Source organism: Coregonus lavaretus, assembly GCF_964263955.1.
Source record: "Coregonus lavaretus genome assembly, chromosome: 4".
Lineage (NCBI taxonomy): Eukaryota > Metazoa > Chordata > Actinopteri > Salmoniformes > Salmonidae > Coregonus > Coregonus lavaretus.
The window spans coordinates 64,799,119-64,812,333 of NC_139991.1; the positions used below are offsets into that span (position 1 = coordinate 64,799,119).

The 13,215-nt window shown below is 43.0% G+C and overlaps 1 protein-coding gene across 1 annotated transcript in view; it reads left to right on the plus strand.

Annotated features, from left to right (window-relative positions):
- Positions 1-13,005, plus strand: part of LOC311127867 (electrogenic sodium bicarbonate cotransporter 1-like) — a 103,486-nt gene extending 90,481 nt beyond the window's left edge. Inside the window, exons 21-26 of the mRNA XM_084159764.1 lie at positions 5,940-6,008; positions 6,293-6,466; positions 8,195-8,362; positions 9,126-9,228; positions 10,393-10,463; positions 11,421-13,005. Coding sequence (XP_084015890.1) covers positions 5,940-6,008; positions 6,293-6,466; positions 8,195-8,362; positions 9,126-9,228; positions 10,393-10,433 — 555 coding nt within the window. The 3' untranslated portion in view covers positions 10,434-10,463; positions 11,421-13,005. The remainder of the gene's footprint in view (positions 1-5,939; positions 6,009-6,292; positions 6,467-8,194; positions 8,363-9,125; positions 9,229-10,392; positions 10,464-11,420) is intronic.
- Positions 13,006-13,215: the final 210 nt, after the last annotated feature.

A 13,215-nucleotide genomic window follows, 5' to 3' on the forward strand; every position in this document is an offset into this window, starting at 1 on the left:
ACAGCCATTCCATTCCAGTGTCTGTTGAATTCCAACACAGGCACACCTTATTCTACTGAATTAGGTACTGATTAGGTGATCACCAGAACCAAATCTTATTTAACCAGGAAATATACAAACCACTGCTGTGGTCATCACTATCTTGCAATAGGACCAGCTGGATGGCAAAAACAGTGCTAATAGTACATCAAAAGTAATATTAATCAAAAAATAAATATTGACCATGCCAAAAGAGTTGAAAAGGAAAGTTTTGAGTGAGCAAAAGAAGGGTTCAATTCTGGCTTTACTGGCCGAGGGATACAGTGAGCGTCAGGTTGCTTCCATCCTTCAAATTTCAAAGACGGCGGTTCATAAGAACAAGGTCAAGCAGCAGACATTGGGGAAAACAAAGCTGTTGAGGGCGAAAACTACTCTTTACTGACCGGGATGACCGCCAACTCATTCGAATGTCACTCAACAACCGTAGGATGACATCAAGGGACCTACAAAAATAATGGCAAACGGCAGCTGGGGTGAAGTGCACGGCGAGGACGGTTCGAAACAGGCTCCTAGGGGCAGGGCTGAAGTCGTGCAAAGCTAGAAAAAAGCCCTTCATCAATGAGAAGCAAAGAAGAGCCAGGCTGAGGTTTGCAAAATACCATAAGGATTGGACCATAGAGGACTGGAGTATGGTCATCTTCTCTGATGAGTCCAATTTTCAGCTTTGCCCAACACCTGGTCGTCTAATGGTTAGACGGAGACCTGGAGAGGCCTACAAGCCACAGTGTCTCGCACCCACTGTGAAATTTGATGGAGGATCGGTGATGATCTGGGGGTGCTTCAGCAAGGCTGGAATCGGGCAGATTTGTCTTTGTGAAGGACGCATGAATCAAGCCATGTACAAGGTTGTCCTTGAAGAAAAATTTGCTTCCTTTTGCTCTGACATTGTTCCCCAAGTCTGAGGATTGGTTTTTCCAGCAGGACAATGCGCCATGTCACACAGCCAGGTCAATCAAGGTGTGGATGGAGGACCACCAGATCAAGACCCTGTCATGGCCAGCCCAATCTCCAGACCTGAAACCCATTGAAAACTTCTGGAATGTGATCAAGAGGAAGATGGATGGTCACAAGCCATCAAACAAAGCCGAGCTGTTTAAATTTTTGCGCCAGGAGTGGCATAAAGTCACACAACATCAAAGTGAAAGACTGGTGGAGAGCATGCCAAGACGCATGAAAGTTGTGATTGAAAATCAGGGTTATTCCACCAAATATTAATTTCTGAACTCTTCCTAAGTTAAAACATTAGTATTGTGTTGTTTAAAAATGAACATATTTTCTTTGCATTATTCGAGGTCTGACAACACTGCATCTTTTTTGTTATTTTGACCACTTGTCATTTTGTGCAAATAAATGCTCTAAATGACAATATTTGTATTTGGAATTTGGGAGAAATGTTGTCAGTAGTTTATAGAATAAAACAAAAATGTTAATTTCATCCAAACCCATACCTATAAATAGTAAAACCAGAGAAACTTATATTTTTGCAGTGGTCTCTTATTTTTTTCCAGAGCTGTATATAAAAGCTGTCATTGTCCTTAGTGAGTGGGAATGGTCCTCCCCCTTCTGGACACTTTAGGGTAGTAGAAATGATGAGAGGCCGCCTGATCTTTAAAGGTCGTTTTTAACAAATAGTGTTAGTTCCATGTGCATATGTATACAAAATAGGAATACTTAGATGAAAACCTGCACACTGGCGAAAATAGGAAGGATCCATAACTGATGCTTAAATGCAAAAATATAAATTATTTATTTGGTCATCATGATGCAAAAAGGTGCATTAAAGAAAGGTGAAAAACTAAATCTAAATGTTTCGGCAGAAATCACACCATCATCAGTGTAGTAGGTAGGCACCCACACCTGTCTTCTGTTTAAAGAATAATTACATACGTCACATGATCAAGAAAGAAAATCAGAAAACCTATAAATCAGTACCTAGTACAATTGAATGCATGATCTATACATTATATACAGTTGAAGTCTGAAGTTTACATAAACTTAGGTTGGAGTCATTAAAACTTGTTTTTCAACCACTCCACAAATTTGTTGTTAACAAACTATAGTTTTGGCAAGTCGGTTCGGACATCTACTTTGTGCATGACACCAGTAATTTTTCCAACAAGTGTTTACAGACAGATTATTTCACTTATAATTCACTGTATCACAATTCCAGTGGGTCAGAAGTTGACATACACCAAGTTGACTGTGCCTTTAAACAGCTTGGAAAATTCCAGAAAATGATGTCATGGCTTTAGAAGCTTCTGATAGGCTAATTGACATCATTTGAGTCAATTGGAGGTGTACCTGTGGATGTATTTCAAGGCCTACCTTCAAACTCAGTGCCTCTTTGCTTGACATCATGGGAAAATCAAAAGAAATCAGCCAAGACCTCAGAAAAATTTGTAGATCTCCACAAGTCTGGTTCATCCTTGGGAGCAATTTCCAAACGCCTGAAGGTACCATGTTCATCTGTACAAACAATAGTACGCAAGTATAAACACCATGGGACCACGCAGCCGTCATACCGCTCAGGAAGGAGACGCGTTCTGTCTCCTAGAGATGAACATACTTTGGTGCGAAAAGTGCAAATCAATCCCAGAACAACAGCAAAGGACCTTGTGAAGATGCTGGAGGAAACAGGTACAAAAGTATCTATATCCACAGTAAAACGAGTCCTATATCGACATAACCTGAAAGGCCGCTCAGCAAGTAAGAAGCCACTGCTCCAAAACCGCCATAAAAAAGCCAGACTATGGTTTGCAACTGCACATGGGGACAAAGATCGTACTTTTTTGAGAAATGTCCTTTGGTCTGATGAAACAAAAATGTAAATGTTTGGTCATAATGACCATCGTTATTTTTGGAGGAAAAAGGGGAACGCTTGCAAGCCGAAGAACACCATCCCAACCATGAAGCACGGGGGTGGCAGCATCATGCTGTGGGGGTGCTTTGCTGCAGGAGGGACTGGTGCACTTCACGAAATAGATGGCGTCATGAGGAAGGAAAATTATGTGGATATATTGAAGCAACATCTCAAGACATCAGTCAGGAAGTTAAAGCTTGGTCGCAAATGGGTCTTCCAAATGGACAATGACCCCAAGCATACTTCCAAAGTTGTGGCAAAATGGCTTAAGGACAACAAAGTCAAGGTATTGGAGTGGCCATCACAAAGCCCTGACCTCAACCCTATAGAAAATGTGTGGGCAGAACTGAAAAAGCGTGTGCGAGCAAGTAGGCCTACAAACCTGACTCAGTTACACCAGCTCTGTCAGGAGAAATGGGCCAAAATTTACCCAACTTATTGTGGGAAGCTTGTGGAAGGCTACCCGAAACGTTTGACCCAAGTTAAACAACTTAAAGGCAATGCTACCAAATAAACTCAGCAAAAAAAAGAAACGTCCCTTTTTCAGGACCCTGTCTTTCAAAAATAATTCATAAAAATCCAAATAACTTCACAGATCTTCATTGTAAAGGGTTTAAACATTGTTTCCCATGCTTGCTCAATGTACCATAACCCATACACAAAAAAAAATATTTATGCACACATGACTGTAAGTCGCTTTGGATAAAAGCGTCTGCTAAATGGCATATTATATTATTTATTAATGAGCATGCACCTGTGGAACGGTCGTTAAGACACTAACAGCTTACAGACGGTAGGCAATTAAGGTCACAGTTATGAAAGAGGCCTTTGTACTGACTCTGAAAAACGCCAAAAGAAAGATGCCAAGGGTCCCTGCTCATCTGCGTGAACGTGCCTTAGGCATGCTGCAAGGAGGCATGAGGACTGCAGATGTGGCCAGGGCAATAAATTGCAATGTCCGTACTGTGAGACGCCTAAGACAGCGCTACAGGGAGACAGGACAGACAGCTGATCATCCTCGCAATGGCACACCATGTGTAACAACACCTGCACAGGATCGGTACATCCGAACATCACACCTGCGGGACAGGTACAGGATGGCAACAACAACTGCCCGAGTTACACCAGGAATACACAATCCCTCCATCAGTGCTCAGACTGTCCGCAATAGGCTGAGAGAGGCTGGATTGAGTGCTTGTAGGCCTGTTGTAAGGCAGGTCCTCACCAGACATCACCGGCAACAACGTTGCCTATGGACACTAACCCACCGTCGTTGGACCAGACAGGACTGGCAAAAAGTGCTCTTCACTGACGAGTCGCGGTTTTGTCTCACCAGGGGTGATGGTCGGATTCGCGTTTATCGTCGAAGGAATGAGCGTTACACTGAGGCCTGTACTCTGGAGTGGGATCGATTTGGAGGTGGAGGGTCCGTCATGGTCTGGGGCGGTGTGTCACAGTATCATCGGACTGAGCTTGTTGTCATTGCAGGCAATCTCAACGCTGTGCATTACAGGGAAAACATCCTCCTCCCTCATGTGGTACCCTTCCTGCAGGCTCATCCTGACATGACCCTCCAGCATGACAATGCCACCAGCCATACTGCTCATTCTGTGCGTGATTTCCTGCAAGACAGGAATGTCAGTGTTCTGCCATGGCCAGCGAAGAGCCCGGATCTCAATCCCACTGAGCATGTCTGGGACCTGTTGGATCGGAGGGTGAGGGCTAGGGCCATTCCCCCCAGAAATGTCTGGGAACTTGCAGGTGCCTTGGTGGAAGATTGGGGTAACATCTCACAGCAAGAACTGACAAATCTGGTGCAGTCCATGAGGAGGAGATGCACTGCAGTACTTAATGCAGCTGGTGGCCACACCAGATACTGACTGTTACTTTTGATTTTGACCCCCCCTTTGTTCAGGGACACATTATTCAATTTCTGTTAGTCAAAAGTCTGTGGAACTTGTTCAGTTTATGTCTCAGTTGTTGAATCTTGTTATGTTCATACAAATATTTACACGTGTTAAGTTTGCTGAAAATAAACACAGTTGACAGTGAGGACGTTTCTTTTTTTGCTGAGTTTACTAATTGAGTGTATGTAAACTTCTGACCCACTGGGAATGTGATGAAATAAATAAAAGCTGAAATAAATCATTCTCTCTACTATTATTCTGATATTTCACATTCTTAAAATAAAGTGGTGATCCTAACTGACCTAAGACAGGGAATTTTTACTAGGATTAAATGTCAGGAATTGTGAAAACTGAGTTGAAATGTATTTGGCTAAGGTGTATGTAAACTTCCGACTTCAACTGTATATGATTAGCGGACAGAGAAACATAATAAATTATTACGTCACATATATCATGTGAACATTTCATCAGAATAAAGAACACATTAAATAATGGGTCAACAAGACCAGAATACAGAGCTAGAGACAATAGACTACTACCTGGGGGATCTCTCTTTAGGGTAGTGACATCTCTATCTCTAATGAAGATGAGATCTTAGGCTTCTACTCTAGTAGACTCTAGTAACAACTAACAACACATTCTATCAGATCTGTCCATAGGTCAGCCACATGACAGGTCGACTCTAGTAACAGCACATTCTAGTAACGCCAGATAAGGTGCTTAGGCCATGTCAACAGACTGCTATTTTAGGCTGGTTCTGACTGTAAACACATTGATCACCTTCTACGTAGAATAAATGAGTGTGTTGTTTTGTTATACAACACGTTATTTAGTAGAAGCTAACAACATACACCAAGAAGGTTAACGAGGTACAGACTATATAAACTTGCAAAAACAAAGAAGGTAGCACACCCTATCTATCCCAGTGATTAATTGGAGAGCCAACAATGCAACGTCATCAAAAGTTAAGTCTCTCACTGTTGTTATTGAAAACAGGGTTAACCCTAACTTCATATCAGCCCTAAAAAATAGTAAAAGGGTGGAATACAGTTTGTTGGTTGGTTGTTATTTCTGTAGAAATACAGCCTCTATTACCTTTCTCTCATTCACCCATTCCTGTTCTCTCTTCCCAGTTCATCCCTATGCCTGTGCTCTATGGCGTGTTCCTCTACATGGGCGTGGCATCTCTCAACGGTGTCCAGGTGAGTGACTCTGACCCAAAATGGATTCTGAAATTCTAGGCGTGTTAGTGATATTAGTCCACCGCTAACCAACATGGTACACCAGTCGCATCCACTCCCATGTATCTGGGCCTTACCTCTGTACAACTTTAAGTCAAAGAACACTCAGATAGAGCATAAATGGAGTCTGTAACTCTGTGCCTGTAAGTTATATTAGTCCATCAATAATATTGTCTGCGATGCCAGTCGCATCCCCACCCCATGTATCCTGGCCTTACTTCTGTGCGACTGTGTCTGTCCATCAGTTCTTGGACCGGCTGCAGCTGCTCCTGATGCCAGCCAAGCACCAGCCTGACCTGATATACCTGCGCCATGTTCCCCAACGTCGTATCCACCTGTTCACCTTCATCCAGGCCCTCTGCCTTGCCCTCCTCTGGGTCCTCAAGTCCACCGTCGCTGCAATCATCTTCCCTGTCATGGTAAGACTTAAGCATGCAACACACATGCACACACACACACACAAATCACATGTTATTTGTCACATGCGCTGAATAGAATGGCTGTAGAGTAGACTTAACCGTGATATTCTTGCTTACGAGCCCTTCCCAACGATGCAGTTAAACAGTTAAAATACAAATAGTAACACCAGGAATAAAATCCACAAGAATGGAGCTACAGTTGAAGTCGGAAGTTTACATACACCTTAGCCAAATACATTTAAACTCAGTTTTTCACAATTCCTGACATTTAATCCTAGTAAAAATTCCCTGTTTTAGGTCAGTTAGGATCACCACTTTATTTTAAGAACGTGAAATAAATAATAATAGTAGATAGAATGATTTATTTCAGCTTTTATTTCTTTCATCATATTCCCAGTAGGTCAGAAGTTTACATACACTCAATTAGTATTTGGTAGCATTGCCTTTAAATTGATTAACTTGGGTCAAACGTTTTGGGTAGCCTTCCACAAGCTTCCCACAATAAGTTGGGTGAATTTTGGCCCATTTCTCCTGACAGAGCTGGTGTAACTGAGTCAGGTTTGTAGGCCTCCTAGCTCACACATGCTTTTTTTTTCTTCTTAACTGCATTGTTGGTTAAGGGCTTGTAAGTAAGCGTTTCACTGTAAGGTCTACACCTGTTGTATTCGGCGCATGTGGCAAATAAAATTTTATTTGATTTGAATCCGTTATCGTCTGCAAGCCCTGCCACATACGTTGAGCATCAGAGCTGGTGTAATAGGATTCCACCTTCCTTCTATATTGTCCTTTTGCATGTTTGATGTCTCATCTGAGGTCGTAGCAGGCTTTCTTTGTATGCGTCCATGTCAGTGTCCTCTTTCTTGTAAGCGGTAGCTCTAGCCTTTAACCCAGCGAGGATAATGCCTGTAATCCATGTTTTTTGGTTTGGATACGTTCGTGTAGTCACTGTGAGGATGACATCGTCTATGCACTTATTGATGAAGCCCGTGAGTGATGTGGTAAACTCCTAAATGCTATTGGATGAATCCTGGAACATATCCCAGTCTGTACTCCCAGTCTTGTAGCCTCGCGTCTGCTTCATCGGATCACTTACGTAATGAGCGCGTCAGTGGTACTTCCTGTTTGAGCTTTTGTTTGTAAACAAGAAGCAGGAGAATAGAGTCATGGTCAGATTTGCCGAAGGGAGGGTGAAGGAGGGCCTTATTTTTTATTTTTTATTTTATTTCACCTTTATTTAACCAGGTAAACCAGTTGAGAACAGGTTCTCATTTACAACTGCGACCTGGCCAAGATAAAGCAAAGCAGTGCAATAAAAACAACACAGAGTTACATATGGGGTAAAAAAACATAAAGTCAAAAATACAACAGAAAATATATATACAGTGTGTGCAAATGTAGCAAGTTATGGAGGTAAGGCAATAAATAGGCTATATATGCGTTTCTGTGGGTAGAATAAACGTGGTCTAGAGTTTTAGTGCCCCTAGACACATACAAATGCATGCACAGACACACACTCACAGGTACGTGTGTGACAGTCCAACATACACACACAAACATGCAAGTAAGTACACCTACAAGATGAAATGTACCAAGGAGCCAAGAATACACATTCACTTAAACAGTGTGGAGCAGACACAAACACACAATGCATCCAGCCACATACCCACCAACACAGTATATAGTAGCCATTATCAATCTCCACTGATGCGTCTGTGTCCGTCTCTCCAGATCTTGGCCCTGGTGGCGGTCAGAAAGGCCATGGACTACATCTTCTCCCAGCACGACCTCGGCTATCTGGATGACGTCATCCCAGAGAAAGACAAGAAGAAGAAAGAGGAGGATGAAAAGAGGAAGAAGAAACAGAAGAAAGGAAGCATTGACAGTGAAATCGATTTTGTAAGTAATTTTGAGGCTTTATTGAAAGCGGATCAGTCTGCTTGATTTCATGTGTTTCCCCCAAGGGATCTACCTTGTAGCAGTAGTAGTAGTAGTAGTAGTAGTAGTAGTAGTAGTAGCAATGTAGTAGTAGTAGTAGTAGCAATGTAGTAGTAGTAGTAGTAGTAGTAGTAGTAGTAGTAGTAGTAGTAGTAGCAATATAGTACTAGTATGTTACTTTTTGTAGAACACTAGCACGTTTAACTCATGACCTGTCCTCCCTCCTAACAGTCACACCACTCCTCCTATCCGAAACTATCCCTTCTGTGAACACTGTTCTCCAAATGAGAACTGGCTAGCACTTTATGTTACGGTACTGAAATGAACACTGTCTGTCTGTCTGTCTGAGCACTGTCTTTTCTTACAGACATACATACGGTACAGATATGACCAGGTATTTGTGTAGAAACTACATTGTAAAATGGTAATTACACAGCATGGATGACATTATGAATTACTTGTTTGTTTCTTTAAACGGAGCACCACTGGACACCATTACAGTAGATACATGGGTCGTATTCATTAGGTACCAAACAGAAGAAAACGCAATGAAACAGGGAGGGACTACCTGAACTTATGAGAAACACCCATTTTGGTTTTCCATTGCAAAATGATTTGCTACAGTGTGCCCTAATGAATATGACCCAGGTAGTTAGTTGCCATTATGTGAAATGAGTTGAAGTAGGTAGCAGAAAGTATAGCCCTTGTTATTCTCTCCCTCCAGCCCCCTGAGTACCCCTACAATGACAAAATCCCCAGTATTAAAATCTCCATGGATATAATGGAGACGGAGCCCATGTTGGGGGATAAGGATAAGGCCTCGGACAGTGAGTACAACAAGACTGCATGGGGTCTCGTACCCACAACCGCACGGGGCTTAGAGCCTCTTTACAATACACTTCTTTGACGACACATACTAGTTCCACAACACATATTTTGTGGTGTAAAGAGACGGATCTAGATTCAAATTTCTTTCCCAAGCCACCTCTTTAGGTAGTGTGGGACACTTCTACACCACATACCCCCCTCTAAGTGGTATAGTGTAAAGACAATGAGATAATCTCAATTGCATACTCCTCGCCTCCTTCTCGAAACCCATTAGATGAGAAAGGCGGAGGTCTGTCCCCTCTGATCTTCTTCTCCAATGGGTTTTGAGAAGGAGGCAAAGAGAGAGGGCGAGATTCTCCTAATGGCTCTCTGACGCTACATGCCCCCTGCAATAATTACCATTATACCAGTAGAGTAGACAGCATTTCTGTTGTTAGCCAAGACTTTTAAAATGTCCACACATTTATGAATCTTTTCATTAATCAAGTGTGCCACAGTATGTGCAATATGGTTTAGATGACAAACTCCTGTATAGTTTGAATAGCTATACTTATTTTGTTTGTCTATGTACTGTGTATTTACGGTATGCTAATAGCTGCACACATGGGTAAAGTAAGGATAGTGTAAACAGGGAAGTTGTACATCTGTGGTGAAGAGAGGTAGATCTTACTACACATATTTGAGGTATTATGTGTAAAAGCAGCCTTAATGAGTGCTGCTAAGGCCTGTTTCTCTTACCTTCTTGCCTCCTTCCCCCTCTCTCTCTGTCTCGGTCTCTCTCTGTCTCACTCTCTGTCTTTTCTTCTCTATCTGTTTATAAATATCTCTCTCTCTGTCTCTCTTCTCCCTCTTCCCCTTTGTGAAGCACTAATCTCATCTTTGAGTCTTGATCAGATCTCTCGCTTTTCTCTGACTCTGCAGACATCCAGCTTTATTCTGCAAACTAACGCAGATGAGCTTACTTTTTGAATCCTTTCTCATTGTTCTATTTTCAGCTGCTTTTACGAAGGCTTAATTAGCAGCTGCTTCTACTGTGAAACATCATTGCTTTGCAATGCTTGCTCTAATTTTCCTCTTTTGCTGGACCTGGTCTGAATTATGAGAGTGAGTATTTAAGTGGCTAAAACATGTTAATGTTGCGTGTGTTTGGTCTTCTCTCTTAGGACCCCCGTCGTCTTTCCGTGACCCACACTCACCGTGCTGAGAACTACTTTGAGCCCACTACTGTAGCAAGGTAATTGTGTGAGTGAGCCTGCGTGTTTGCCTTATTGTATACCCACACCATGATTATATAGTGTGACAATCAATCAAAGAGTACAGCTTGTCATTTTAATGTTGTAACTTTGCTGTCCCTGGTTGTTCAATCTCTTTACCTTCTCTCTGTCTCCTCTCTTTCTCCCTCCCCCCTCCCCCCCTCCCCTCCCCTCCCCCCTCTCCCCTCCCCTCCCCCCCTCCCCCCTCCCTTCTCTCCCTCCCCCCCTCCCCTCCCCTCTCTCCCCTCCCCTCCCCCCTCCCCCTTACCCCTTCCCCATCCCCCCTTCCCCCATCCCCCCCTTCCCCCTTCCCCATCCCCCCCCTTCCCCCCTTCCCCTTCCCCCCCCTTCCCCCCTTCCCCCCTTCCCCTTCCCCCCTTCCCCCATCCCCCCCCTTTCCCCCTTCCCCTTTCCCCCTCCTCCCATCCCCCTCCCCCATCCCCTCTCTCTCACTCTCCTCTCCCCTCTCTCTCCCTCCCCTCTCCCCTCTCTCTCCCTCCCCTCTCCCCTCTCTCTCCCTCCCCTCTCTCTCCCTCCCCTCTCCCCTCTCTCTCCCCTCTCCCCTCTCTCTCCCTCCCTCCCCTCTCCCCTCTCTCTCCCTCCCTCCCCTCTCTCTCCCTCCCTCCCCTCTCCCCTCTCTCTCCCTCCCCTCTCTCTCCCTCCCTCCCCTCTCCCCTCTCTCTCCCTCCCTCCCCTCTCTCTCCCTCCCTCCCCTCTCCCCTCTCTCTCCCTCCCTCCCTCCCCTCTCCCCTCTCTCTCCCCCCCTCCCTCCCCTCTCCCCTCTCCCCCCCTCCCCTCTCTCTCCCTCCCTCCTCCCCTCTCTCTCCCTCCCTCCCTCCCCTCTCCCCTCTCCCCCCCTCCCCTCTCCCCTCTCTCTCCCTCCCTCCCCTCTCCCCTCTCTCTCCCTCCCCTCTCCCCTCTCTTTCTCTCTCTTTCAGTCTGAATCTATTGAAAAAAAGCTGTGCCTCAGATTAGGATCAACCTGGCGTCAGAGGACAACGGCTTCTTCTGGGAAAAACTAGGCTCCGGGCTCTGAAATGTCCCTCTAATCTAACCCAAACAACCCAACAGAACCAGCACCTGCACACCACAGTACTACTCAACACAGCACAAAGTGTATCTGAAATCGCTCCCTATATAGTGCACTACTTTTGTCCTCTTAGTGCACTACTTTTGACCAGAGCCCTATGTAGGGAATAAGGTGCCATTTTGGACGTAACCAAATACCCCTACAGCAGCCTCTTTTATACTGTAGCACTGTTTTATGAATATATTTTAAATGTCCTGCTGAAGTACATATTTGTAATTTAAGAAAACTGACAGAATTCTTTGTTTTGAGAATGAGAAGTATAAGAGGGAGCCTTGTGAAAGGGGAGATGTAAATGTTTGTATGACAGGGGGAGGGGGTTGCATTTGACAATTCTTCATTTGCTGTAGAGGTCATACTCTACACCAAGGAAAATGTTGAAGTTCTTTGGGAGCCATTCATTGCTTATTCATGGGTATGGTATTAATGATTTATAAAGCATTCAAACTAATGCAATGCTTTATGTATTCATAATACATGCCTGTTAGGTAATTAAGTACAACATACTTTATTATGCGACTCTTATGGAGCTGTGAAGTTGGACTTGACTGTCCTATTCTATGCCGGCCAGAACAGATCAAACTTTAAAATCCCATTATGATTTCATGTCCTACTGTCCATCATAGGCCCATAGTGTCCTTTTTCATGTATATTAATGTTTTTCCGTCCTTTCCTCCACATCTTCACACCTGTATTATCGTATTTATTTAATCTCGATCGATGCAAAATATTTTTTGCTCTTGAACCAAAATGTTGATTTGGCTATTTTCCTTCCGAGTGTGTATGAAACTGATCAACTTTTCTGGTTGAACTGTTCTATTAGTAATGTATGTTGCAGGGTTGAGGTCAATTCCAATTTAATTTGAATTTCTAATTAAATTCTTGAAGTCTCTCATGAAGTGGAGCATGTCTGTTGAATTACGTTCAAATTTCAAGAATCTTCAAGTTTTGGAATTGAATTGGAATTAGACTGTTTGGACTGTTTCAATTGGAATTGTAAAAAGAAAATATTTTGTGAATTGAATTGGAATTCAATATTTTTGCATTTCCCAGGTAATGGAATTAATGCAAAAAGTGTCAAATCAACTGCAGGATTTGTTTTAAATCATTTAACCTTGGATTTCTATATTTCTAGTATAACTTGGCTGTCTGAACAGTGACAATCAGCCTTAAAGCCTGAGGGAATTGAATTTGTGGAATTGTCAGGGATCATTTCAATTGGGAATTAAATTATTTGAATTGACTTAACATTGGAATTCAGAGGAAATTAATTATCTCTGAATCCAACGACTGACCTGGAATTCTAATTGAATTTGTGGAATTAACCCCAACCCTGGTCTGTTGTTCCTATCGGCTTTATAAGAGACAGGAGGACTCCAACTACGATTATCTGTAGTAGGGATTGAAATATATAAATATACTTATTTGTAGCTCTACCTCTTTGACTTAATGTACTGTAGGTGCCAGGCATTATAAGTACAGTATGATGAACACTATTATTATTATTATTATTATGCAATGATCGGTCATTAATACTGAATTATTTGCATGAAAGGGCACAGCACAGGATCTCTAGCTTATCATTTTCTGAGTTCCTTTTGCTCTGTAACTAATTCATTAGAGATTTTTATTTGTATCACATTGAA